This window comes from Sphaerodactylus townsendi, linkage group LG11, assembly GCF_021028975.2.
Source record: "Sphaerodactylus townsendi isolate TG3544 linkage group LG11, MPM_Stown_v2.3, whole genome shotgun sequence".
In the NCBI taxonomy this organism is placed as follows: Eukaryota; Metazoa; Chordata; class Lepidosauria; order Squamata; family Sphaerodactylidae; genus Sphaerodactylus; species Sphaerodactylus townsendi.
In genome coordinates, this window is record NC_059435.1 from 67,330,759 (window position 1) to 67,358,736 (window position 27,978).

At 43.1% G+C, this 27,978-nt stretch overlaps 1 protein-coding gene across 1 annotated transcript in view; it reads left to right on the top strand.

Annotated features, from left to right (window-relative positions):
* The window catches only part of PTPRN2 (protein tyrosine phosphatase receptor type N2), a 714,418-nt gene that overhangs the window by 652,185 nt on the left and 34,255 nt on the right, over positions 1 to 27,978 (top strand). The window contains exons 17-19 of the mRNA XM_048510498.1: positions 4,024 to 4,101; positions 18,240 to 18,359; positions 21,096 to 21,262. Coding sequence (XP_048366455.1) covers positions 4,024 to 4,101; positions 18,240 to 18,359; positions 21,096 to 21,262 — 365 coding nt within the window. The remainder of the gene's footprint in view (positions 1 to 4,023; positions 4,102 to 18,239; positions 18,360 to 21,095; positions 21,263 to 27,978) is intronic.

The following is a 27,978-nucleotide window of genomic DNA, read 5'->3' on the forward strand; positions in this document are numbered from 1 at the left end:
AGTTGATTTATACTGTATGGCCAAGAGTAGCTTCTTCCTGATTTATCCAATAGTGGAGTGTTTAGAAGTATGTCTTTGCTGACAGCGCCACTTACCTCATCGCTGATTCTGTTTTGCCTGTCCTACTGCACACACAGACCTCGACTGTTTTGTTTTTTTTAAAATACCAAGCATGGCTCTTTTGTTTTGGTTAATACTTTTGAAGTGTCAGAATTTATCTAGATTATTTGTAAAGAACAGGAACGTGTAGATGAATAGGAACGCCCCAAAGGCTGTATAGTTAAACGTTTTGCCACTAGAACAGTGCTTTGCACATACCAGCTTTTGTGTACTCTAGTTTACATATTTACTTCACTTAAAGCCCACCTTTCTTACTGAGTCTCAAGGTAGATTACAATTTAAAAAAAAATGGCTGCATAAGACATCCTGTAAACAATGCATTAGAATTGGGACTACAGAAATTTGAAGGAAACTGGCTAAGGTATTACATACCATAACCAATGCAGAGGGATGATTACTAAATGAGAAGACAGTGCAGTGAAAGTAAGATGATATAATGAACGTTGCAGTAGACCAGGGGTCTGCAACCTGTGGCTCTCCAGATGTTCATGGACTACAAATACCATCAGCCCCTGCCAGCATGGGGCTGATGGGATTTGTAATCCATGAACATTTGGAGAGCCACAGGTTGCAGACCCCTGCAGTAGACCATCAGCCTATCAAGCTAATTTCCTAGATTCATTTATTGATCTCCAAACCATCATTTGCAGCCTGAACTGGTGAATTGTAAGAAGAGTTTTCAGAATGTTGAATTGTTGTTGTATCTAAACAGGAAATATTTTTAATGTTTTAATGGCTTTCTGCTTTTATACTGTTTACCTGCTGTTCTAATTGTAAGCCACACCAAAGAGGAGGCATAGAAATTTCCTAAATAAATAGTTCTTTCCCATGGCCCACACTCTCTTCAGCTTGAGTTATATGCTACCACTTCCATCTCAGTCGCCTTCCCCCATTTCAGTGTGTGTTTGGATAGGGAAAAGGTCAAAGTAGATGGGTTATGGCCCTGACCTGGCTAACTTGATCTAGGAAACGAAGTAGGGTTAACCCTGGTTAGTATTTGGATGGATTAGTATTTGGATATTGTGTGCGAATCCAAATAGCAAACCACCTCTGAATATTTCTTGCCTTGGAAATTATATGGTGTTGCCATAAGTCAGCTATGACTTGATGACAAGGGGGGGGCGGGGTTAGGAGGCGGTCTGTCGAGTGGTATTGTCCCAGTATGCTTATGATAAAACTGGAGATGAAACTGGTTAAATGTTTGCCTATTGCAGTGGTGGTGAACCTATGGCACTCCAGATGTTCAAGGACTACAATTCCCATCAGCCCCTGCCATCATGGCCAATTGGTCGTGCTGGCAGGGGCTGATGGGAGTTGTAGTCCCTGAACATCTGGAGTGCCATAGGTTCGCCACCACTGGCCTATTGGAAGTCCATAGCACATAATTGCATTCTTCTTTGAAATACTAATGGGGAGTTAGGTTTTGCTTTTGTTTTTTGCTAATTCCTTAAACCAATTGAAATAAGTAGGGGCCAGGACCCAAAGGGCTATGGGCTTCTTGTTTGTATGTTTTTGAACAACACCAACACACATACTGACACATTGTGCACATGCATGTACCTTGCACAGGAAACTGCTTTTGAAAGAGAGCAGATTTTCAAAAAGAGTTTCCGATGCAGCATGAAGGTTTGATGTTCAAAGCAATTTTAAGAAGTCCCACTGGGCTGGCCTAAGGTATAAAGTGACACTCTGGATCTTGGGCTGTGTAATGAGTGCCATAGAAGTTTCTAGACCGTACTCTCCAAAGTTCTGAAGAGGGCTCCAGGGTAAAGAACTGTATTGATTCTCTTATGAATAAAAAGATGGTAAATTTTTAAATTGTGTGTTTCGAGCGCAGGGACTTGTCATTTTGTACAGCAGATTGATGGTGATCTATAGAATCATAAATCATAGAGCTGGAAGAGACCACAAGGGCCATCCAGTTCACACCAACATATAAATAACAAAGAGTGCTTCCATCAGTAGTGACACACACACAGCTTTGAGTTAGGGCCAAGATAGACTTTATGGGAGATATGTTTGGATCCCCTGATTTTCCCCCCTTAACTGAGGAAGTCTTTCTTGCAGTAGCCCTGAAGGCTCTGTTCTCCCCACCCCATTCAATGTGTCAGTCACCGTCTCCATCAACCTTCCTCCCTGGCTTGGCGTTTATCCCATGGGATCTACCACTGCGGCCAGCTAATCAGCAGTCCCTGAGCTTGGATTCCTGAGATTGAGTCTGGCTTGGCGAATGGTTTACTTGCTTGGTTCTGACCACTCTGTATTAAAGTGTTGCTAATTATGCAGCCATCTGCTGTTGACAGCTGACAAGAGGAAAGTAGATTCCTTTGAAATGTGGCATTGGAGCAGACTTGTATGGATTCCGTGGACTGCCAAAAAGACAAATGAGTGGTTCCTGGATCAAATCAAGCCTGAATTCTCCCTGGAAGTTAACATGACTAAACGGAGGCTGCCGTACTTGGTGTCATAATGAAGACAAGAATCACTGAAAAAGACAGGAGCAGCAGTGGCGTAGTGGTTAAGAGCAGGTGTACTCTAATCCGGAGGAACCGAATTTGATTCCTCTCTCTGCTGCTTGAGCTGTGGAAGCTTCTCTGGGGAATTCAGATTAGCCTGTGCACTCCCACACATGTCAGCTGGGTGACCTTGGGCTAGTCACAGTTCTTCTGAGCTCTCTCAGCCCCACCTACCTCACAGGGTGTTTATTGTGAGGGGGGGAAGGGCAAGGAGTTTGTAAACCCCTTTGAGTCTCCTTACAGGAGAGAAAGGGGGGATATAAATCCAATTCTTCTTCTTTGTCTGTTTGTCTCTCTCTTTCACTCACTCTCTCTCTCTCTCTCTCTCACACACACACACACACACACACACAGAGTTGTTTGGCATTTTGGTAAAGCCGAGGTGCAGTTTTTTTATGTTGGTTGTGGCGGGGGCAGAATTCAGCTGGTCGGGCGTACTTGTTGAAATAATTCAGATGTGTTCGTGGAAGAGGTTGGCCTCTTCTCTTTGTTTCCCTTTTACAATTCTGTATAAGCTATAAGGGTTGCAATCAATGGGGATTTTGTTGCTTGCCCTTGTTTTTAAATTCCCATCAGGAGATCTTGTCCTAATCAGGAGAATGGGGCCAAAGATTTAGGACCAGAGAACCCACCCCTTAGTTTGAAAATACTCATTGTAGCCATCTAATCCTATTTACTCTTCGTGGCTTTGTTTCTGAGGATCCCTTTTTTTCTGCTCAGTCACTCTTTGAAATGGATGTAATAATTAAGGTCTTTAAACAGAACTTCCTCTATTGAGGGTTAGAAGCCTGCATTTTAAACAAATGAACTAACTAGAAAAGGCCAGGATTGAGTTTGTTCTCCAGCTTTGGCTTGTTTTTAGATGCATGTGCCCTCGGGTGGGGTGGTAGGAATGGAACAGATACTTAAATGTGCCCAGCATCCCTAATGCCCTGTATTGAAAAATGTTTGAAGTAGCTTGTAGGTTGCTATGAGACCAGAATCTCTGACTAAATGCATTTTGTTAGCAAGTGCCTTAAATGATCTCACATAACATATTCAGAACATAGATCAGGGGTCTGCAACCTGTGGCTCTCCAGATGTTCATGCTGGCCATGCTGCCATGCTGGCAGGGGCTGATGGGAATTGTAGTCCATGAACATCTGGAGAGCCACAGATTGCAGACCCTTGACGTAGATCATGGGTTGCCTGTTGTCTTAATATTAGACCACTAGCTCTGTTGAGAAAAGGAATTCTTGCTCAAGTATTTCCTTTCTCTAAACTATTCCAGGAGATGACGGCAATGCCTTGCTAGTTGCAGTGTGAACATGTTATTTCCCTGTTGCAAACTTTCTTGCCTTGCTGCCTTGGAATGCTAGCTATAATTGTTTTCCCTCCTCTTTTTTAGATGGACCATGACCCTCGGAACCCTGCATACATTTCTGCTCAGGGCCCTCTGCCTTCTACGGTCACAGACTTCTGGCAGGTAAAAGCCATTATTATTTGCATCCCCCTACTTATTCTGTGAGGAAATTGTACAGTAACTGTAAGAGTGGTGTGTAAATGAGAAGGAAGACAATGGGGCTGTATTTTGTATACCTCAGATCAAAGACTGTCTGTGGATGTAATGTTGAGTATGAAGATGCAGACTTGGATAAATGCTCATCTTGAAAGTATGAAGAGAGAAAAAAGATCTTCTTGACAGTCCACAGAAGGTCAAACGTTTCCCCTGCAGGACCAATATGTTTTATTGTATGTAATGGTTACGTATGTGAATTCTGAGTGTATCTAGCTGAAGATACCTTGGAAGCAAAAAAAGCAGACAAAGGGTTAGGGGCAAAATCCAAGCTGGAGGTGGAATGAGAAAGAGAAGCAGAGGAAAATGGCAGAGGGCTCTTTCCTAGGATCTCGAGAGACCAACGAATATGGAAATAGCTGCACAGAATGTGGAAAGCATCTAACGCAAAAGTCCTGATGAGCGTGGAGAGCGCCACAGCCTGAAACTGGTCTGCTGTAGATAGATTGTAAAACACTGCTTGGCTCTGAGTTTGGCCACAGATTTAAGGGGTTCCTATGGAAGGCCTTCCTTTTAGCATTGGACCAGAGTTGTGGCAGCACTTCTGTTCTCTACCAGAGCAGCAGCAAACTGCTGATTGACAGCAATACTACCGGCACCACCTGCAAAATACTCTGAAGTTGCTCATGGTTTCGTTTGTTTAGTCTGGCCAAGAATGTAATGGAGAGGTCATGTGAAAGGTATATTTTTCCATTCAGAAAAGATCTTACAACTTGGGGGCTAATATGATCAAAACGGATTGAATGGTCTATTCTTTCCTCCAGTCTTTAGAATAGCATTGGCCTTATTTTTTTTCTCTTATTTCCCTGTGTCTTAACATCACTAAAATGCCATATTTGGCAACTACCGAATTTGAATGGTGCAGTGTAATAAGTTATTCAAATTGTGCAAGCTTCTTTTCTTTATTGGCACAGGTTTTGTGAAGTGGACTTTGCCAGTGGTGGAGTTTTGAATTCAGTTTTAATCCTATGGAATATTGGCCTGTATCCAACCACGTTCATCGTACACTGATTTTTCCTATTTTCCTCTCTGATCCTGTATTCTCTTCCAACCCCCAGAGAGATCAGTCCTAAGGTTGTGGGATCTAAACAGAGGAACAGCTGCACAGATTGGGGCACTTGAAGGAGGAGAGAGAAGGGGGTAAAAATTGCTCCTCTGGTGTCTTCTGCGAGCATCGCTCTGCTGATGGAAAAGAGAGAAGGGGATTTTACCCTCTTCCCCCTTTTGTCTGCATCTCCCTTACTCACACGGCTCCATCTGGATCTTGCAGTCTCACGAATTGTTTTTCTGGGAGTCAGAAGGAGATGCAGGAACAGAGTAGTATTTAGAAAACCTCCGTCTGCCTTCTGTGTGTGTGTGGTGGGATACTGGCCATTGTGTTCGGAGTCTGTTTGGAGAGACTGATGAGAGCACTGAAAAGCAGTATAACATGCTTGTGCTGTATTTATGTTCTACGTTCTTAGCAAAATCGGCTAACATTTCTAATTTTCGCGATTCTGCCATCTACTAGTTTGCTTAAAACAGAAATGGAAATCTCCAGAATACTTATGCGAGTATACATCCCACACGAGAGTCAATATTTGTGCTCCATAGAACAGTTGCAATCACAGTCAGTTTGAAAACTTGACAAATGTCGAATTGTGCATTATTTTTATATTGCACTGTAACCTCTTTACAAAATTTAGTGCATCTCTTGGAATTATGGGGAAAGGTTATTGCCTGATCGTCCTGAATTGTATAGTTCACTGTAGGTCTTATTTTGGGGTATGCAGCAATGCCATCACAGTTCTGTTGTGAGGTGGGAAGGAACAGGGGTGTAGGAGCCTGGGTCGGATAGAGCAGGGGTCTGCAATCTGCAGCTCTCCAGATGTTCATGGATTACAAATCCCATCAGCCTCTGCCAGCATGGCCAATTGGCCATGCTGGCAGGGGCTGATGGGAATTGTAGTCCATAAACATCTGGAGAGTCACAGGTTGCAGACCCCTGAGATAGAGAGAGAACACCTGTTCATGTACCTTTTAGTGTAGATTTTAGAATATAGAATTTAAACTAACTCAGTAGACTGTGATTTGAAAGCTCTGCAATGTACTTTCTCTGGCCTTCCCAGTGCCAAGAGAATTTGAAGTAGGATTGCTTTCAAATAAATAATTCCCTGCTTGTGTTTCACATAGTGCAGTCTGCTTGGATATTTAAACTGGCTCCAGAAGTTGTCCAGATGCTTTGCATGAGGCACTGTCCCACCCCCCCCCCACCGCACCAGCCAATAGGAAGAGTCTGTGGTGCATTGGTGTTACAAAAAGTGTCGAAGTCCTTGACTGCTTTTCACCTGGGTAGGGCTTCAGGAGAATCGCAAGCTTGGCTTAACTACAACACGGTGCTGTTTAAGACATGCTTAAGTTCTTTTGGCATTCACCTCCATTAACACATTTGTGTGAAACCCTTTTTTGAGTGAGATTCAAGGCTTACTATGAACACACCCCTGAAGCTGTTAATGCCCACGGATATTTCTAGCTGAAGCACACTCTTGGCATCATACCTGTCTACTGATGATGGTATGTGAGCCATGTGGGAAAGGATGTTAGCATACCACAACGGTGACTTCTAATTTTGCAAGTATTTCTTAATATAAATTCAGTGCTGCAAGCCGACTGACTAATAATGAGCTGCTGGAAACCAGATACGTTTACACATCGCTGGAGCTTCCCTCTGGTACAGAATAGGTGTCTTAATTTAGTCTTTCATATTATGAATGTGATTTCAGCTTTGTCTCATGAAAAATTACATTATTTAAGTAAAAGATAATACTGGCTTCTTTTCTTAATGGACGAGAAAGAGTGCCTTGAATGCAAAGTTTATTCCGCTTGTATTTCTGTTAGTTTTCTCTGCATGGCCCTCGATGATAAAGCCCTCAGTCCTGAACACACTTGTTTGGATGTAGTTCTGTGTATCATTTGGGCTCACTTCACCTACTAATTTGCTTCAGAGAATAACCATGTTGGTTTGCAGTGGAACTGTTAGATTTGAGTTCTCTAGCACCTTAGAATAGCACCTTAGAGACAAACAGGACTCAACTCTTGAACGCTTATAGCCCAAAAATCTTATTGGTCTCTAAGGTGTTAATGGACCGGAATCTAGCTGTAGTAATTTGCTGTTGCTGTGAATGGGCACCATGCTCATTTTGTATGCATTTCAGGTTAGAGATGTAACAAGCCATACAAGCATTTCATTGCCTTTTAACCCTATTATTAACATATTTCTCTCTACACCAAAATGTCTGTGTGTGTGTGTGTGTGTGTGTGTTGCATCAAGTTGCAGTTGACTTACAGAGGACCACATAGGGTTTTCAAAGCAAGAGATATTCATAGGTTGTTTTCCGTTGTCTGCCTCTCCATAGTGACCCGGGGCTTCCTTGAGGTCTCCCATCAAAGTATTAACCAAGGCTGATCTTTCTTAGCTGTTGAGGTAGAACTGGTCTGCGCAGACGCACATGCATCATCATCTGAGAACATACAAATAGGATCTGATTCACAAAAACTTGGGTAACAGATATTAATAGGAAGAAGTGACATCACTAAATTCAAATACTACACCTGAAGAAGTGTCATCACTAAAGTTGCAGACATGAGCACTGATGAAGCTTGCTGTCACATTCAGCCTGGAACACCTAGTGTCCTGTAGGCATTGCTTGTGCTAAGTAAAGAAGAATGGAGCAGATCCAAGTTCATAAAGGCATTGTTCCACAATTAAAATCCTCCTTTAAAAGAGGTGGGGGTTTTGTATAGCTGCTTTGGAAGATTGTATGTTATGCTATTCACTCATTCATAAAAACATGAATGAATAAATGAATCATGTATCCCCTTTCTTCCTCTAAGGCCATTTTTTTTTGTCAGGAAGAGAAATATCTACTGAATTGCAGAATGGGATGGAAGAGAACAATTTCAGTCAGGCCAAATATCTCCAAATAAAAGATATGAATACACACTGAATAACTAAGTTATGACTGAGTTTATGAGTGCTACGTCTTTCTTCTTGTGTTAGTAATTCAGATGCAATAATATTGAGGACCTACTAGCTGTTCTAGCTCTTCAGCAGAATGAAGTATCCCTTAGCCAAACCATGTATGGTTGTGGAGAAGTCAAGGCTTCAAGTCTAGGGTTATTAGTGCAGCTTTGTGTAATGGGCAGATATTGTCCCATCTAATTTCTGATTCCCACTTTTGTACCTATTTGTGAACGACAGGTTCAAACCTCCCTACTGATGCTGTCTTCTGTAGAAGAATCATTTAATTTATAACATTTTATTATTTTACGGCAGACCTGGCGGAAATTTGTTAGACAGGATGTGTTTGATACAAGAAGAAGGAAGAGAAGAATTTCCTCAAGGCATGGTCATGTATATACTTAGGTGGCAGTCAGATGTCCCCACAACCGGTTTGTCTGTGATAGACGTGAGCACAGTCTGTTCTTATTCTTCCCTTGCTCCTCCCCGTTGGTGAAAAAAATGTCCATAGAAAGCTTTCCAGTGCTGCGTATTGTTGAAGGCTTTCACGGCCGGATTCAACTGGTTCTGGTGGGTTTTCCTAAACGTTAAGAACAAGATCCACCAGATCACGGCCACAACAGCCCGGAAAACCCACCAGAACCAGTTTCCAGTGCTATGTTTTTCCATTGAAAAATATCCACTCTGCTTCTGTAAACTATAGTCTGTTTACTACACCAGCATGATGTTATAGTTAAGAGCAGCAGACTCTAATCTTGTGAGCAGGGTTTGTTTCCCCTGCCCTCCACATGAAGCCTTCTGCGTGACCTTGGGCTAGTCGCAGTTCTCTCAGAATTCTCTCAGCCTTACCTATGCCACAAGGTGTCTGTTATGGGGAGAGGAAGGGAAGGTGACTGTAAGCCACTTTGGGGCACCTTACAGGAGAGAAAGGCAGGGTATAAATACAAAGTCATTGTCATCTTCTGTTGTGCTGCTGATCAGCCATGCAAAGATGGGCTAAATGTGGGGTGTGAAGCACAGACAAACCCAGTTCTTGTATGTGGCTGAGGCTTGTCCATGATGAATTTGCCGTCTTTTGCTGTCATTATTTAAAATATTTAAATTGACAAATATTTGGAATGCACATCACATGCTTAAGTAAGCATTGCTTAATTGGTAAGAGCAGCAGATTCTAATCTGGAGAGCCAAGTTTGATTCCCCATCCTCTGCATGTATCCTGCTGGATGAACTTTTGGGCTAGTCACAGTTCTCTTTGAACTCTCAGCCCCACCTACCTCACAAGGTGTGCATTGTGGAGAGGGGAAGGCAAGGTAAGGCCATTGTAAGCTGTTTTGAGACTCCTTAAAGGTAGAAAAAAGCAAGGGATAAAAACCAGTGCTGCTTCTTCTAGGTGTCTCCTGGCCCTTTTTATTCAAAAGTGCTCAGCCATTCCATATTAAAAGAAGCAATTTGAAAGCCTAAGCCAGTGGTGGCGAGCCTGTGGCATGGGTGCCAGAGGTGACACTCAGAGCCCTCTCTGTGGGCACACACAAACAGTTCCCCCCCCCACACACACACACATCTAGGCTGGCCTGGGCTTCTGGGCTCGATTATTAGCATTAAACCTAAGACCTAGTTTTGGGAAGCAGTGTAGGTAACCCTGTAAAGCACTGTTAAACCCCACTGATTTTCATGCGAAGAACTAAAGCACCATCCTTTACCTGGGAGTAAGCTCAGTTGCTGGCAATGGGGCTTGCTTCTGAGTAAACCCTCCTAGGGTGGTGATTCACCCGTTGGAAGAGTTGCATGATTGCTTCAAAGCAAAGCCACCAACTACCACCAGATTTATTCCTGAATAACGCACGCCTTGGAGCCAACCGTTTTTTCTAAACTAAAACCTCATTATTCATGTTAAATTGCCTTGTTGGCACTTTGCGATAAATAAGTGAGTTTTGGGTTGCAATTTGGGCACTCGGTCTCGAAAAGGTTCGCCATCACTGGCCTAAGCCGTCTTGGCACAACTTGTGCTGTTTTATTTAACAAATTTTGTTTGTGGGTCTCCATTTCAATGGTAAGCCAGTCCTCCTTAGAACTAAGGCGAACTAAGGTGAACTTAGAACTGAGGCTTAGTCTGCTCTGTGTCTGTAGTGACATCAGAGCAGTTAAGCCAATGGCAGTCACAGGAAGAGAGAGGCAACAGCTTGTAAAGTCTTCCTGTGATCTTAGAGCAAGAAACAGGGAAAAGGCTAGAGGATAAGAAGGAGACCTAATGGGAGAACCAAAATACAGCCTGTGTTTTATGTTGATAGGCATTTAGTTAGTACTACATTTCGTTACGCCTTATTAAACCATGCATTTCACAATTTGTACGCTGGAACTGGTGCTTTTCCTCCTTATTCCTCTCCAAAGCGTTAATAGCAGGGATGCTCTAGTGAGATCACCAGCATGTTTAATTTATTGTGTTGGCTAAATATAGCCCAAGCAGGACTTGGAAGCCTACTGGAAACATAATCATAAAGAAGAGAATTATATTGTTCAAAGCATGTAGGCCTTCTCATTTGCTTGCACTGTATCTGCTTAGTTTTTAATGCCGAAGTTAGGAGCATTGTTAACAGCGGGTCCAGTTGTCAGCCTAAGTTGTTTGTGAACTGGCTGCTTTAAGGCTGATCCTGATGCTGCCCCTTGGCCCCATAGAAAGCAATAGCCAACTGCACTAAACCCCACAACGTTATTATTTCCAGTATGTTCAAGCAGTTAACTTGCTTTCTCCCCCAAATATCAGATGATGTTTAGCTGTTCGAGTTTGGACATATTTGTTAACTGCAGAATTTTGTTAGGGGTCATATGGCTTTGTATATGCAGAACTGATGTGTGCATGGAAAGCACAGGGGAAGATAATAATCTAAGCTGTGGTCTCCGTGCCTCCCAGTCTTGGGAGCTTCTGCGGGGGGGGTGGGTGGTCCTGGCTGTGCTCACCTGCACAGTACACAAGCAATGCCCCCCCCCACCTAGTTCTTTATCAGCTGTAGAAACAGATGTTTTGTGAGGAACTTTCTCTCCTGCAGTACACTTAATTAAGTTATCCCTGTTCTTGCACAAAAAGTGTATTTTCTGTTTTTCTCAGATCTTCTCCTTTTGGTGTTCTGCATGCCTGTGGATCTGCAAACAACTTTTTAAGTGTTGTTCTTTCTGTGTGGGTGGGAATTACTCACCATGGACTGTCAAAATTTCTGCCTATGTGTAGATGAAGAAACTCTGTTGAGACTTGCCAACATATAGTCAAAAATTCACTAAGCAAACCCATCAGAATAGATCCATCAGCTAGATTGTGAATGTGACATTGAGAATGTTCACTTTTTTCCAAACCTGTGGCTCTCCTTTCTTATTCATTCCTGGTACTGAACTTGACTTAGTTCCATCAGCCCCTTCTTGGCTATCAAAACCAGTATAGTTTTAATTGTGATGTCAGGGTATCTTACTGAACTGGAGTCCCAGAGTTCTGGTATTCACTGTTAATCCATATAGCAAATGCAGAATGTTCCTGCCAAAATGTCTTTTTTTGCCAGGAACATCACCTTTAGATTCTAAGAAGAAAAGGAAGAAAGACAAAGATACACACACATCAGCAGAACTGACCTCTTTGATATTGTGAGCTAATGGGACAACCATCTGCTCAGACCCCATCTACACTGATAGGAAATTCACCCCAATGCTTCCACATTGCAATTGAGGTTAGAAATGTCTGATTAGCTTCCAGAATGCATACTTCAGTTTCCTGAGTGCCAAATTATGAGCTCACTGTCAGAGGGGATAAATTGAAGGTCCGTCCCTCAATATTCATGTATTCATCTCTGTCTCAAGAATGGTGAGCCGAATGCAGTGTTTTGAAGAGCTGCAGATCCCAACAATTCCCCGTTCAGCATCATGATCAAGACTGATATCACAACAATTTTCAATTCTGGTATTTTTCTCCAGGATCAGATTGTTGCAGCCAGTATGCCTACTTGGGGGGGGGGGGGGGTCCCCCTTTCCTTATGGAATTCTTACATGCATCAGAATATCATAGAGTTGCAAGATACCCCAAGGAGCATCAAGTCCAACCATCTGCAGTGCAGGAACACACAATCTATGGCTACCAATCTTGATCCTCCTTGATCTCAGATTGCAAATGCCTTAGCAGACCAGGTGCTCGGGAGCAGCAGCAGCAGCAGAAGGCCATTGCTTTCACATCCTGCACGTGAGCTCCCAAAGGCACCTGGTGGGCCACTGCGAGTAGCAGAGTGCTGGACTAGATGGACTCTGGTCTGATCCAGCAGGCTAGTTCTTATGTTCTTAATCAAAGGACTCCATCCAGCCAGTACATTCTGCTTCCCTTATTTCCAGACTGTGATGGAGACTGTGATGGGGACTGGGACTAGATATCAGCTCCAAGATCACAGCCTGTCCTTACTACTCCTGATCACACCTACTGAGATTACTGTACTTTCAATTTTGATATATGTCCTATATTCGAACCCAGCAATGTCCACTGGATCACATGACAGTGGGTACTGACAACATCATTGGCTGCTGTAGCTGAAACTCAACATCACTCACCTATTTCTCATATCATTTGATCTAAATAGCTGGAAACGTACAAGACCTTCCTTTCAACAGTGAAGCACTCTGTTTAATATTAAAACAAATACCTGCAAAAACGACATATTAGAGTGGGTGCAGAAGACATCTTCACTGGCTCCATTGAGGAGAGGATGCAGCCGCAGTTCTGTTTCAGAGGGCACTTGGAAGAGGAGGAGGAGTTTCAGCCAAGTTAGCTCTGTATCTTCAAATCTGTGTGTCTTTTGTCAGAGAACTTCCATGCCCTTACAACTTCTTGTTGCATTGTTAGTCACAGGGCAGGCAGGATGTAGCTATTTTAAATGTGTAAATAAACTCATTCCTTCTGTTTTGCCTTCACTAAGAAAGATGGCAGTAAACAACCAATTCTACATATGTGGGGAATGAATGGGTTTATATTACCCAAAAGAGTACAGAATGATTTCCCTGCTGGCAATCCTACCCTCCTTGTCCTTTCCAGGGGAATATATTTCATTTTAATGGTTCTCAAAGACACATATTTTTGTATTGCTATCCAGCCCCAACCCTGGAAATACCTTATTTTTGCAACCAACAAAAGACTTTTTCAGTAGGAACTTCCCTTCAGCCTATCCACAGCAAATATTGTGGGGGCTCACATTGTTTTCTGATTCATCATTCCTAAATTCAGGTGAGTAGCTGTGTTGGTCTGAAGCAGCAGGAAAAAGTCTGAGTCCAGAAGAACCTTTAAAACCATCCAAATTTTATCCTTGGCATAAGCTTTCCTGCACATGCCCACTTCTTCAGACCACTGATCCTATGCTGTCTCCTGCCACCTGGTGATCTTGTGAAAATGTGGTCTTCAGGCCTGAGAGAAGTTCTGGGAATGAACAGTCAGTGCACAAGAATTAGAGGCGTGCAGGCTCAGAAAAAATCAGGGTGTGGTGCTTCCCCAGAACTTTTTGCAGCTTTTCTAGGGAAGAAGTTTGGAGGAGCGCTGAGAAAGCTCTTCTAAAATACTTTTTTTTCTTGTTGGAAGAGTGAAGTGCTTTTTAAAACAAGGTTGTAGCATCAAAAAGTATATCATGAAACATGGCGCATAAGTCAGTTGTTAGATTACAATTCCTATGTACACTCCAAACACTTATAAACATATCCTTGAAAATATGTTTAGATATGAATAATGTTGGTAGCAATTTGTCATGTTGATTTCTTGTTAAGAGTCCAATGTCTAAATATGCTGGCAGTTTTACACACTGTAACATATGAAGGTCCAAATAATATGCTTCCTTTTATTTACTACATAATTTGTTTTCTGATTTCGATGTTTTTCCCCTTTCTCTCAGATTGCAACCACTATGATACATGTATCACGATAGTATAGGGTACAGTCAAATCAAATTTATTGTTTCTGGCCATAGGATGTTGCAGTTATCCACAAGAGCATAGAGTACAGAAATTCATTCATCCTCGCCACCCACCCCTCCCAGTATTAGGGTTTTTCTTGTAGAAAATTACAATTAGAATTTATAGATTGTCCAGTGATGCTTCAAATTTTTAGTGGAGTCAGTTTGTGAATTCTTTCATTCTGAGGTGATGTAGTTCAGAATTCAAGAGGAAATCACGTGTTTAACAGAACCTCGCTCATCTGACTTTTCCATGAAATGTTTGCTGTATGTACAGAGAGTTTTTGGTGGTATTTTCAAATAAGTGTTCCCGGTCAAGCATTCTCAAGATAGTACAGTCATTTTACAAATAACTGCCACCCAACATTTTTGGACTCCCCTTTAAAAGTGGCTGTTTGGTGTGACCTGATAACTAAGAGAGGGGGAGGTATTTCTAAGCACAGGAAATAGCATGACAGAAAATCGGTGGGGGAGAAGGATGCAAAGGAAGTTAATTTGCAATGGCTAGTCTGCAGAGGCGTTCCTCCCATTGGGCAAAGTAGGCAGTAGCCCAGGGCGCACCCTTGTGGGGGGGGCGCAAAAACTGCAGTTTCGTTTGTGGGATTTTTGGCATTTTCATTTTTTTTATTATTTTTGGCCTGCAGAGGGTGCAGTTTTTAGGCTAGTAGCACCCAAATTTCAGGGATTTTTTTGGAGACTCTCCTGATGTCACCCAGGTTTGGAGAGGTTTGATTTAGGGAGTCCAAAGTCATGGACTCCCAATGGGAGTGCCCCCAACCCCCATTGTTTCCAATGGGAGCTAATAGGAGATGGGGTGACACCTTTGAGGGTCCATAACTTTGGACCCCCTGAACCAAACTTCACCAAACCTGGGTGGTATCATCAGTAGGGTCTCACGAAGATACTCTGAAATTTTGGTGCTGCTATCTTAATAATTGCACCTCTGACAGCAGGCAACCCCTAAATTTCCCAGATTCTGCTTTTAAATCCACCCCCTTCCTGCCAATGCTTGAGGCTTACGTTGTTTTCCTCTCCTCCATTTTATTCTCATAACAACTATGGCAAATAGGTCAGGCTGCAAGTGTGACCGGCCCAAGTTGAGCTTTTGTGGCAAAGGTGGGGATTCAAATCCAGATCTCCCAGATACTGGTCTGACGACACTCTTGACTCTTTGTATCAAGCACAGTGTATTGCCAGAGAGAGCATTATGGTGCACAGACAAAATAGCAGTATGAGTGCCGATTAATTCTCTTGACAAAATGAGAAAAAACGTGGTAGATTCGAGTGTCAGATATGGCTATAGGATCCTAGAATTCCATTGCTGGAATTCAACTGTCTTGCTAGTTTGAGTGTCCTATACTTCATAAAATGACTTGGGGAAAAATTGCTCCCCCGAGTAATTTTGAAATTGTTTGTTCAAATTAACTTTCATTTGAATTTATGCTTAAAGGTAATTTTGCAGAGATCTGAGATGGCTCCTCTGTAATGAAATGTTTTTGAAGCCAATGAAGATGCTTGCTAGACTGTCAGGGCTCCTCGCCCTCCCTCCAAACGAGTGGGCTTTCATAATGTTACACTTGGGTGGCACAAGCGACTGCTCGATGATTAGTTTATGACCTAGATCATTGTGTTTTTATTACACTCATAAAAACCGTGTTTCTCCTCATTTTCGTAATGGCTTCATTGAGCTTCTGTATCTTCTAAAGACGCATTAAACTGTTAGATGATAGAGGCGCAACTACCAGGGACAATTTGTTAGAGGGCTTTGCGAAGCACAGATACCTGAAAGTAAGAAACGTAGTTTAAACTCGGTGAAGTGTATGTATTAATGGCATTGGAAGTATCTTTTAATCTGAGTCGGGTTTTGGGAGTGGGAAGCCCATAATTGCATACACTGGTCTCTGAAGAAAGCAGAAATTTGATTTTGCAAAAATCCAGCATAATATTTTTGTACTCTTCAGACTGGGTCTTCCCTCCGTGTTTTTAATGGGACCAGCAAATCACTTTGGCAGAGGCGTAGCTCCAAGGGGGCGGGTGGGCGTGACACACCGGGTGCGTGCCCCTGTGGGGTGTGTGGCGGGGGCAGAGTACACACCGGTGCACCAGGCACTTTTCCCCCTTGCTATGCCTCTGCACTTAGGGATAGGAAGTAATCATAGGAGACTTCTTCTGGGGGATCAAAAAATAAAGCTCTTACTCTTCCCCCATCTAGAAAATCTCTAGAGGACAAAGCATGTGAAATTAGTCTGTGGTTACAACACATGCATCTTTTTTTTTCTTTAAAAAAAATGCTTATATATATATTTTAAAAAACAGAATTCATTGTCTTGTAAACAAAGCAAATGGAATTAGTCCTGCAAAGTACCACAAAGAGGAAAGCCTTTAATTGAGTGCACCGTCTCTGTGCTGCTTATCTGGATGCTCCATGTTCTTGTTTACTCTATTTACATCTCAATGCAGTTGCTTATAAATATTTTTGCAAAGTAAACATAACCCTTTTGCAGAAAGATCAGTTTCCTTTTCATGGGGTAATTTTATGCTAATAAAAAGACAATGAAAGTTGCATTCAGAAGTAGCACCAACGTACACCATAATAATAAAGACTTTTAGTCATTATGCAGCCTCATATTAATTCAGAGGAGGGATTTTGTTCCACAGTGGGCAGGGTTTGCAACAGAGGTGCCATCCTTACTGGTTTTGATGCTTCTGTGAATAACACCCAGCAGACCTTTAACTGGATATGACTTTGGTTCTTGTTTGCTTACTCTGGGATCGTGCTTGCTTAATTGAACGGTAACACCATTAAAGTTGTTCTATTTTCATATGTTCTAATGCCTGTGTATTTTGGATAAACTTAGTCTTGACAGTAGGCTATATTTATACCTGGCATCTATGTTAATTTTTCGAAAGTGTGTATTCGTGGTAATCTGAAACCAGTAGACCTGTGGTGGTGAACCTTTGGCACTCCAGATGTTATGGACTACAATTCCCATCAGCCCCTGCCAGCATGGCCAATTGGCCATGCTGGCAGGGGCTGATGGGAATTGTAGTCTATAACATCTGGAGTGCCAAAGGTTCGCCACCACTACGGTAGACTAAATTTGCTCATCAGTGGCCCTGCTGACCTGCAGAAATGTTCAGATGGGAAGGAGGGATATTTCAAACAAAAAACATCTCCATGAAGCTCTTGGGTGTTTTGTTAGTTTTTCACCCGCATGTTTGACTGTTCTGTTAAAACGGCAACCCAGTTGCTTTGCTTCTAACACCACAAGGATCTAGAAAAGGAGTGTCAAACTCCTGATGTGACATAAATGAGACTTGGTCGGGCTGAGCTCCGGGGGGCGGGGCTGCCTTGACTGGCCTCAGAAAGGCAGTTGTGGGGGGGGGTGCCTAGACTGGCAAGCCCGTTGCTGGGTGGGGTGGCTGCCTTGAGAAGATTTATCAGGCCTGCGAGCCAGCTAAAGCAACCCCCTCCCCAGCACACGCTCACATCAGGCTCACCAGGCCAGATCAAGTGCAGTGGGGGGGGGTCCTCAGCCGGCTCGTGGGCCTGATGAGCCCCCTCAAGGGGCCAGATCCAGCCCCCAGGGTTGCATGTTTGACACCCCGGATCTAGAAGAAACCAAGCTAAGTATGCAAGCAGCACTTCTGTTTCATTGAACATGACAGATTTTATTGGTATCTTGTTAATTACACATATCCACATTGGGGTGGCATACCAAAAATGATGGAGTAGATTGTTGTTGTTTTAAAAAGCATTACTCATTGCTTCCTCAGTAAACTGGGAGTGTGAAAATGGGGGAAAGGGGGGAGCCGAAAATAATTCTAAAGAAAAACACAGACACCATTGAAACAGTATTTGGATGTATTCTTTGGAAATTCTCTACTATTTCATGTAATGTGCAAAATATGATGTCAGCTTATTCAGACGGTTGGAAGCAGCTGTAGAGGAAAATGTCTCATGAAAATGAAATACATTTCCTGTGAATGGAATAAATTTTGATTGTGTGTGTGAGTGCAGTAATTATACATGTCATGCCGTAATTAGGCAGTCACAGTGTGGCCGTGGTGTCTTTCTTTGTCTGCAGATGGTCTGGGAAAACGGCTGTGTCGTTATTGTCATGCTGACACCCCTCGCCGAAAACGGAGTCAAACAGTGCTACCACTATTGGCCAGACGAAGGGTCAAACCTCTACCACGTCTACGAGGTACTTAAACAAAATATCTGCTTGTAAACCTGACAGTAAGTGTGTGGATTGATTTCATACGGAGCAAAATATTGCTTAATGGGATTTGACCCGCAGACTGAGCCGAGGTCTACCATAAAATGCAATCTTGTGTGGCTCTTGAATCATTTCAGCTTCATTGAAAATTCTGTGCATATCTTGATAGCCCGGCTATCTGAGAATCAATTCTATAACAGATTCTAAATGTATACGTGGCTAAAGAGGTTTTCAAATTAGAATGCTGTTTCCCTCCTAAGAGTTTCAGACACAAACAAGGATGGAATTAAAATTTATACATTATAAGAAAATATTGTGCCTATAAATATTAAACAGCAGCTGTGACTGCTACTGCTCATTAAAAAAAACCCTGCTTATCATTTTGATAGTTAAATTAATTGGGTTTTTTTTTTCATCCAAAACCTATGGGCTGATATAGCTAAGATGCCCCAAAGAGAGAAACTACAGAAGCATCCTGTGGGCAGCAAGCAAGTTGCTGTGATGCTGATCCAATGTAGAGATAAACCGAACTGTACAGAGTCCATACCTACCATAATTCTAGTAGAATGTAGCGTTGAAGAGTCACCTGTCTCTTCTTCCTCCTCAGCCATCTCTCATTTAGGGAAGAATGTTCCCCTTGTGTGGATTATAGTACAGGAAAAACAACAATAAATAAAATCTCAGTAATTATTCTCAAACAGAAACTCTTTAAATGAAGCACAAGACAGTGTGCGTGTGACCTCCAAAGCCCAAACGACCGGTTGCTAGTCAACCTCTCAGCAGCTTGGAAAGGTTGTTAGAGAGTCCAGAAACTCCAAAAAAGCTGTTTGAGAGGTTACTCTGTGAGCTTTCCTAAGGAGTGTGTTCCATACTGTGGATATTCCTTCTGAGAAGGCACGATTCCTTGTCCCTATTCAATCAAACCAGAACCAAAGACCAGATTCAGAGTCATTCCTGATCAGAATATCACAGCCTACAGATGGATTCACTTGGAAGAAGATGTCGCTGAAGGTAGCCTGGATACCAGCCATTTCTTAGCCGCCAAATCAATGTCCATTTCCCTGAGAATATGGTAACTGAATGCAGTAGGGCTTACTTCTGAGCAGGTATGCTTCAGGCTTCTAACCATGTAGTACTGACCTACTAATAACGGTTGCTGTGTAATAGTAATCACTGTGCAACTTGGTTGGAAGCGGTGTCTCCAACTGGTTTGTTGTTGATTTGTAGCATGGTACTAATTGCTGTCACTAGTCACTGCATCTCTGTTCAACCACTGATTTCACTAACCACTAACAGCATCCGTGAATCTATCCCACACTTAGGAGTCTGTTGCAAACTATTCTGAAATTCCCAGAACAGCAACGGCGTATGTGAGAGATGTCCCGAATAGGTCGTTCATCAACCAGCATATATATTGCAATAATGGACAAATCTTGGCTCGCAAGCTGCATGCAGCTCTTCAGTGAAATTGCAGCTCATAAGCCGACTCAATTGCAACTCCTGCAGTGGTCCCTCCCGCTCAAAATGTTGAGGGACAGAGCACATCTGCTCCTGACGCAGCCATTCCACCTCATTTGCTGGGAATCAGGGCGGTGCCGTCTGTGCCCTCTGTCCTGCTGCTGTCTGTCGTCTTCCAAAAGGAGGACAGGAAGGTCAAGCGAAGAGGCTTGAAGAAATGGACGGGAGCAAGACAAATGGGACCAGAACTCTCAGTATAACAGGTGGAAAGTAACAGGAAAGGTGGCTTCATTCACCTGGAAGGCTGGACCTGCTTTTAACCTGGATAGCAAGCATTAATGACTCAGCAATCCTTTCAGCTTGGCTTCCTCATAAGCTATGTTTAAAATCTGTTTTACTGATCCGTTCGCTAAAATAAAAGGATTCCCCCTTAAATGTGCATAGAATCCAGGCTAACAAACACATTAAGAGTGGCGAACACTAATTTGGTAAACTGGGTTTGAGTCCTGACACCTCCAACATGAAGCCTGCTGGGTGAGGTTGGGCCATTTATACCGTGTTTCCCCGAAAATAAGACAGTGTCTTATATTAATTTTTGCTCCCAAAGATGCACTATGTCTTATTTTCAGGGGATGTCTTATATTCGGGGAAACAGGGTAGTTCCCTCAAAACTCTCTCAGCCTCTCCAACCTCACAAGTGGCATGTTGTGGGGAGGGGAAGGGAAGGGAAGGCAATTGTAATCTGCTTTTAGCTTCCTTAGAAGGTAGAGAAAGGGAGTACAACTCTTCTTCCCACCAGTGGAGAAGCCAGTAGTGAGAAATGGCCATCACATTTGAGGGGGGTCATGCAGGTAATCACTCAAAGGCACTGGGGGTGGGGGGATTGATTGAGCAATGATGAATTTGTTTACTTATTTGAACTGTTTTAATCCCCACTTCTCCTATTTTAGCTCCAGGCAGGCTACACCAACTAATGCTGTTCTGTCAAATGGCGGCTGCCTTAGATTAGCTAAGCACAGGCTGATTTAATTATAGCTATTCCAAAACCATCAGGAAAGGAAGAATTTTTCACCCCTTCTGACTAGGCAGTCTTCATGACAGCCAGGCATTCCAGGTTGTGCGTCTTGCACCTCTGCATCTTCTGAAGATTATGGCATGGCAGCTCTTCAGTACATTTAGCCACCCCTGACATATACAGTCCATTCTGTATTAGCTCTGTGTTCCTTATTTAATTCTAGTTTTTATCTTTTATGCAACATATAGGTAAACCTGGTCTCTGAGCACATCTGGTGTGAGGATTTCCTTGTGAGAAGCTTTTACTTGAAAAACCTTCAAACCAACGAAACTCGTACCGTGACCCAATTCCATTTCCTTACTTGGCATGACCAGAAAGTTCCTGGTTCCACAAGGTCCCTACTGGATTTTCGCAGGTACAGCATGAAGTATTGGTAGCTGAAATAATCTCCCAAGGAGAGTACCACATACCAGAGCAGGGGGTCATTTTAAAGTATTGAGAGTTATGTGACCTGATGAGGCCATTGTGTCTCGGACTGTTCCACAAGACCGAACTCTTCATAGATACTCCTGATTTACGACTGTATCATGTTATTGGGAGATTATGCCTATCTTCACCAAATTCTGGGTTGCAGAGCTGCCCGTGTTTTCCTGTTTTAAAATGCCGTGCAGAATTTAGCCTTGTGTTATAACTCAAACCCAAGCAAGGGCATCTCTTGAGCATTGGGCCACCGCTGCAGAGATGGTAACAGTGGAGCCGCCGGCAGATGTCCTAGTGCCGGTGTTCAGGGTTCTGTCTGTCACTACATAATGGCAAGCTGAAATTGGAAAACTGTTATTAGCAAATACATACGGAATCTAAAACAGTAGTTCTGTTTATGCATGAGATTATGAGTACTGATACTGTATAGCCACAAAGCATATTAGATCTGGATTTGGAGCTGCTGCAGGAATCTGCCTCCATATGTTGTGTGTGCCCTGAGCCCTTCTAAATCAGTGTAGCTGGATGCAGCCCTGCCTTGTGGCAGAGAAGTTGTGACAGAAGCACTTTGCCTGGGATAGCATTTTGTGGTTGGTTCCACCTGGAGAGCCAGCATGGTGTAGTCATTAAGAGCAGGTGGATTCTAATCTGGAGAACCAGGTTTGATTCCCCACTCCTCCACCTGAGTGGCAGAGGCTTATCTGGTGAACTAGATGTGTTTTCTGCACTCATATATTTCTGCTGGCTGACCTTGGGCTAGTCCAGGGGTAGGGAACCTGCGGCTCTCCAGATGTTCAGGAACTACAATTCCCATCAGTCTCTGTCAGCATGGCCAATTGGCCATGCTGGTATGGGCTGATGGGAATTGTAGTTCCTGAACATCTGGAGAGCCACAGGTTCCCTACCCCTGGGCTAGTCACAGTTCTTCAGAACTCTCTCAGCCCCACCTACCTCAAAAAGGTGTCTGTTGTGGGGAGGGGAAGGAAAGGAGCTTGCAAGCCACCTTGAGTCTCCTTACAGGAGAGAAAGGTGGGGTGTAAATCCAAACTCTTCTTCTGTATTAACTAGGTACCCACTCGTGGGCTGGGAGGCCACATACCTTCATCTCCCCCTGGATAACGTTGACAAGTGCAAAAGTCCTATCAGGGTTGAGATGACCGAGGGGCTGGGGCTGTTTCCTGGATATCCTTCCTGCACAACATCGTTTTTGTTGCTTTCCATAGTTCCCACTAACACTCTGTAGTCCAGCTCTAAAGTCACCTCAAATAATGCTTTAATAAACAATTCAGGGCAATGACCAAGTATTTATATATTTTTATCTACCTGTACCATTATGGAACAGTAGATTTTGAATGACATCATTGCTTATGAGTTATACTAAACTGTTCTCTAACCGCTCATTGAAACAAGTCACATCAGTTGACTGGAATGCACCCTCTGCAGTAGACATGCTCAAATTCCTCCAAGTGATTTTATTGTTATCTTAAAATGCCTTGTAAGATGTTGAATACTTTCTTGACACTTTGTTCCACGTCAGAGTGCATACTTTTCAACCGAAGGGACCTGTGCACGGCTTGCGTTTGAACCTCCAAAAAGTCTTCCAGTTTCAGGTTGCATCCTATATAAATTTACAAGATTGGCTACAAAAGTTCTGTTCCACTAACGGTGGAGGTACAAGAAGGCTTCCACTGGTGGGCCAATGCTTTCTGAATGGTTGAAAATTTCCGTGGGGTGGAGGAGGGCCTGGCGATTTGTAGAGTGGAGCATTAGGTTCCTGCCCACAGTCTTTGGGCCAATGCGCAGGTTACAGTTTTGTGGCACTAGCACTGGGGTGGTTGCCATGTGTTGCCATGTTCCATTGCCTATTCTCTTTCCCCTCCCCGCCCCCTCCAGTGAATTTTTGTTTGCTTCAACCGAGTTATCTTTAGCCATTGCTTGGATGCAGAATAGTAGCGTTGCTACGGCCAATGGTTTCATTCAGAGCTACTGAATATGTAATGAAAGGCCATGGGGAATAGAAGACCTCATTGCTGGCAGTAGTAAAGAGTGGACAAAGTGGTTGGAATACAGCTGATTCTAAAATTAAAATAAATTTCAGTGCAATTGGCAGGCCATTCTGTGGACCTGTTTCCTGGCCGAAGCAGACCACCGAATGTGTTAGCTCAAGGTCAGCTGGTATTTGGTCTTTTCATTCAAAAGGTATCTGCAGGGTTGTTGTTGTTTTTTAAAGACACCCTATAAAATCATTTACATCTCTGAACTCTTTTGGGAGATTGTTTATGTGCTTTCCTTCATATAGATATAAGCTTTTTAAAGGGCTGTTATCCATTAATTTTCATATTTCCAATAGTAGTACAGAATCCATCTGTTTTGTCATTGGCGAAAGGAATAAGTGCTCACAATTTTCGAAAAATGAAACTAATAAAAGTCTGCATATTAAGCACAGATGTAATTACATGATGCCATTCAATATGACCCCCCCTTCCTCTAAATGTCCTTGTTTTGATGTGTATCTAACCTTTATATACAAATATAGATATTTGTATATGTGTGTATATTTATATACTCACATACATATAAAGCTACAAATATACACAACCAACCCTCCGTTATAACCAAGGGGAAAAAAAAATTGGATTCCCCCAAATTACCTTGCCCCAGAGTCTGTTGATGGGAATGTTGCATTCTGATTTGAAGCTAAATCGGCAAGACTCTGAAAACCGCAAGCGTAACGCTTCTTTTGTGCCTTCGTCTCAGGCAGCGCTTCAGATGATATTGTGTTGAGTAGGTGAAACAAGCCTAGGGCATTAAAAGCTTTTGTTGGTTCGAAATGTTGTGCTCTCAGGTATCAGTTGGTGAATGAAGACAAGACTTTTCTTCTCTCCTTAAGCTTAAAATAGCCATGCAAAATGCAGCGCTTGAAAGGCGGCGACGCTGCTGCTGCTGCTCCTCCTCCTCAAAACACTGGTCAGTTTTTGTGGTTCTAGAGTCGCAATTTTATTTCGAACAATAGACGAGTCTCTTTAACTCTGGACTAGCTTGTTAGTCATGCACTGATAATGTGTAATTAAATATTTCTTGAGCCCAGGGGGAGCACATTTACACTTAAAAGAGACACTGCGAAGCTAAAAGATAATTAGCATCACATGTGAGGGCTTTGCTTAAAATATATATTATGCTATCACGGGTTGCTGTGTGCAATGGCATTTACTAACACTGCTCACTTTAAAAATGGTCAAATTCTTATTTTGCCAGCTAATTAGCGGTTGCCAGTGTCATTTTTGTGATGTTGCAGCTAGTAATATAAGCCCAGTTGCATAGTCACAAAAGTGATCATTGGAAACTGTGACTCTGCTGCAGGGACTATGTGGGAAACCCCCTTTTCTGAGCCTCTAACGACCTCTGACCTATGCTTGCTGATGGTTTGCATGACGATTTCTTTTTCGCTCCATGAGCAAAGGGTTGGTTTGTATTACTAATCATTCTTTCCTAGTCAATTCTTCCTCTGTGTGTGTATGTACGTATGTATGCATTTTATTTGTATATTAAACAATTGGCATTACTTATGATTTTTTTGCCTTTGGACTTAACTTTGAATGAGCTGGCGCTGCTGTATATTTCTCCAGGTTCCAAAACTGTTTCTCAGTGACGGTCATTTGTGAAACCCTTTGTCTTTTTCTTGCGCTTTCTGAAATATGCGGTGATTAAGGTGTTTTAATAGACGACAATGAAAACGGCAGTGAAGATAACATGGCAACTGCATGCCTTAACCACCCCATGTCAGTTTTGGATAAATAGATCATTATATTGGAAATGCGACTAAAACAAAAAATGCCCTCCTCTCCCCAACTAGTTCCTTTATGAAGCACAGTTCCCCGGTTAACACTTTAGCCTGCAGTTATACCAGTGTTTGACCACTGTTTGTTTGTGTAAACATGTGAAGTGCGCAGGGGAGACGCAAATCCACAAACATGCACAGATTGTGGCAGCTACAATGGCAGCTTGTTGCCGCTCCTTGATGCATATTTATTTTTCTTCTGAGTTGCACTTGATGCATTTAACACAGCACACATTAATGTAACAGTAGCACTACGTGGAGTGTAAATTGGCTTCCACTTTGTGTTGACAAAGGCAATTGTTAACAGGCTACCAATTGGAAAATGAGACATCTTTATCTAGCATCCTATTTATAAGACCAGGCAGTGCTATTTAAGTGTAATGATAATAAGGAAAATCACTCACAAGCAGCTTGGCGTAGGTTTAAAAGCCACCGTCACAAGCCATTGGGAGAGCTCAGAGGTCTGACGCATACGTCTGCTTCTTCGTTCTCATTCATAGTCCTTGCTTTCTGCCAGTTGTGAGGGAACTACAATTAGTGTCAGGTCTACATCCAGTAGTTAAGTGCCAGACCACAGTTATGGTGGTCAGAAGTAAGATGACACACTTCGGTGCGTGTTAAATATGGCAGATGGAAAAGTCACTGAAGTTATAATCTTAACCATATATTCCCAAAACCAAGAGAGAAGTGTGAATGTCAGTGCAACGGGAGGAAGAGGAGGGGAAAGCATGTGAGATCACAAGATACTCCTAATTCATCAAACCATAGTACCAGAGGCATAGCAAGGGGGGAAAGCACCCAGTGCACTGGTGCGTCCTCCGCCCCCAGAATGTCCCTGCCACACCCCCGGAATGCCCTCGCCACGCCCCCATAGGGGCGTACGCCTGGTGTTGCACCCCCTTGGAGCTACGCTCTGCATAGTACAGTAATTGATCAACGTAATATAGGAGCCAATAAGCTGAGGGAGGTTCAGTGATGAAGACGTTAAAATAGGCCACGTCCTGGATCTTAGTCACAGACTGAATGTTCCTGCCGAAACGCAATGGCTTTGAAAAGGGAGGTTCATATCTAAATCTAAGGTACAATAAGCATTCACATGTTAATGGTGACCCCTCATGGGGTTTTCAAGGCAAAGAGATAAACCAAGGTTTGCCATTGTCACAACTTCCCGGGGGGGGGTGGGGTGGGTCTCCCATCAAAGCAATCCACGACTTCCTTGGGGGCGGGGGATGGCCTCCCATCATAGCACTAACCATGCTGACCTTGGCTAGCTTCCAAGCTCTGTTGAGCTCAGGCTAGCTTAGGCAATTGTGGCTGCTGTATTCAACTGATACAACACAGTACATTTTTGAAATTCCAAGTGTTGCTTTTTACAACGGCTGCTGCATTTGCGTTTAAGGAAAATTACATTTCAATCCAAAAGGAGGGGCAGGAGAGTGATGGTCGGGGAAGGGACCTTAGCCACGCCTCCAAAGAGGAAGTTGGTGGTGCGGGCACCAGGAGAGATAGAGAAAAACTTATTTTCTCCTGCGGGAACCCATCACCAAGAATGACTTACACCTCCCTGTTTGGGTGGCATAAGTCTGTACCACAGAAAGGGGGCGTCCCTGGGCAGAAACTCCACTGGGAGTTGACTGAAGTCCCCTGTTACATTGACATTCTCACTTTCCACTCATGCCCTGTACACCCCCCCCCCCAAAAAAAATTAATCGTAAATGTTTGATCCTTGTGGCATGATTAGCAAAAATTCAGGGGCTCATGTAACTCCTTAGCATTGCTATATTAACACATAAAATATCTCCTTAACAGCAGCTAGATGGATTCAATTAAAAAAAATAACATGGCTGGTTGGGATTTACACTGAGGTACTTTGAACCTCTGCTACACAATCTGTGTGCATGCATGCAGTTCTTGAGGGACCACAAGAAGTGCTTAATCCAGCATGGGGCTGTACATGCATGAAAAAGAGCCTCCACGTACCTGTTCTCAGCTGCATGCAAACATGTGTGCCCAGTTCCCCCCTCCCAAAGCAACAATTTGGAGTTGTGCAAAGGTCCTTTTGAAAAAGCTAAATTCCACCCATCAACTGTTGATTGACACAGGGAGAAGTGCTGGCTCCATTCTCCCCTTTGCCTACCAAAGAGCTAGTTGGTAGGATGACGTTGAAAGTAAAGAGGGAGGGAGGCTTCTCCTACACAACTCTGGCTGTTGTCCCCATGCGTTGTTGGACCAGAGCCAAGGACAACATGTTTACAATCACTTGTGTTCCAGATGTGATAAATATTAGAAGATCTTTTATTGGCATGTATGGAAAACCCTTGAGAGCCAGCATGGTGTAGTGGTTAAGAGCAGGTGGATTCTAATCTGGAGAAGAGGATTCTAATCTGGAGGACCGGGTTTGATTCCCCACTCCTCCACCTGAGTGGCAGAGGCTTATCTGGTGAACCATATGTGTTTCTGCACTCATACGTTCCTGCTGGGTGACCTTGGGCCAGTCACAGTTCTTCGGAACTCTCTCAGCCCCACCTACCTCACAAGGTGTCTGGTGTGGGGAGAGGAAGGGAAAGGAGCTTGTAAGCCACCTTGAGTCTCCTTACAGGAGAGAAAGGTGGAATGTAAATTCAAACTCTTCTTCTTCTAATACTTCAGTATGAGAATGGGTACAGAAATATTGATGGGCAAGGGTCAGCTTGGAATACCCCGGTATGTTGCCATGTACTTTTACAGGGTTTAATATGGTACGAGTATGTTAGTATTACTGAGTGGAGTGTGGACTTGTTGGAAATGGAACATGCCCACATCTTGCTAAGGTT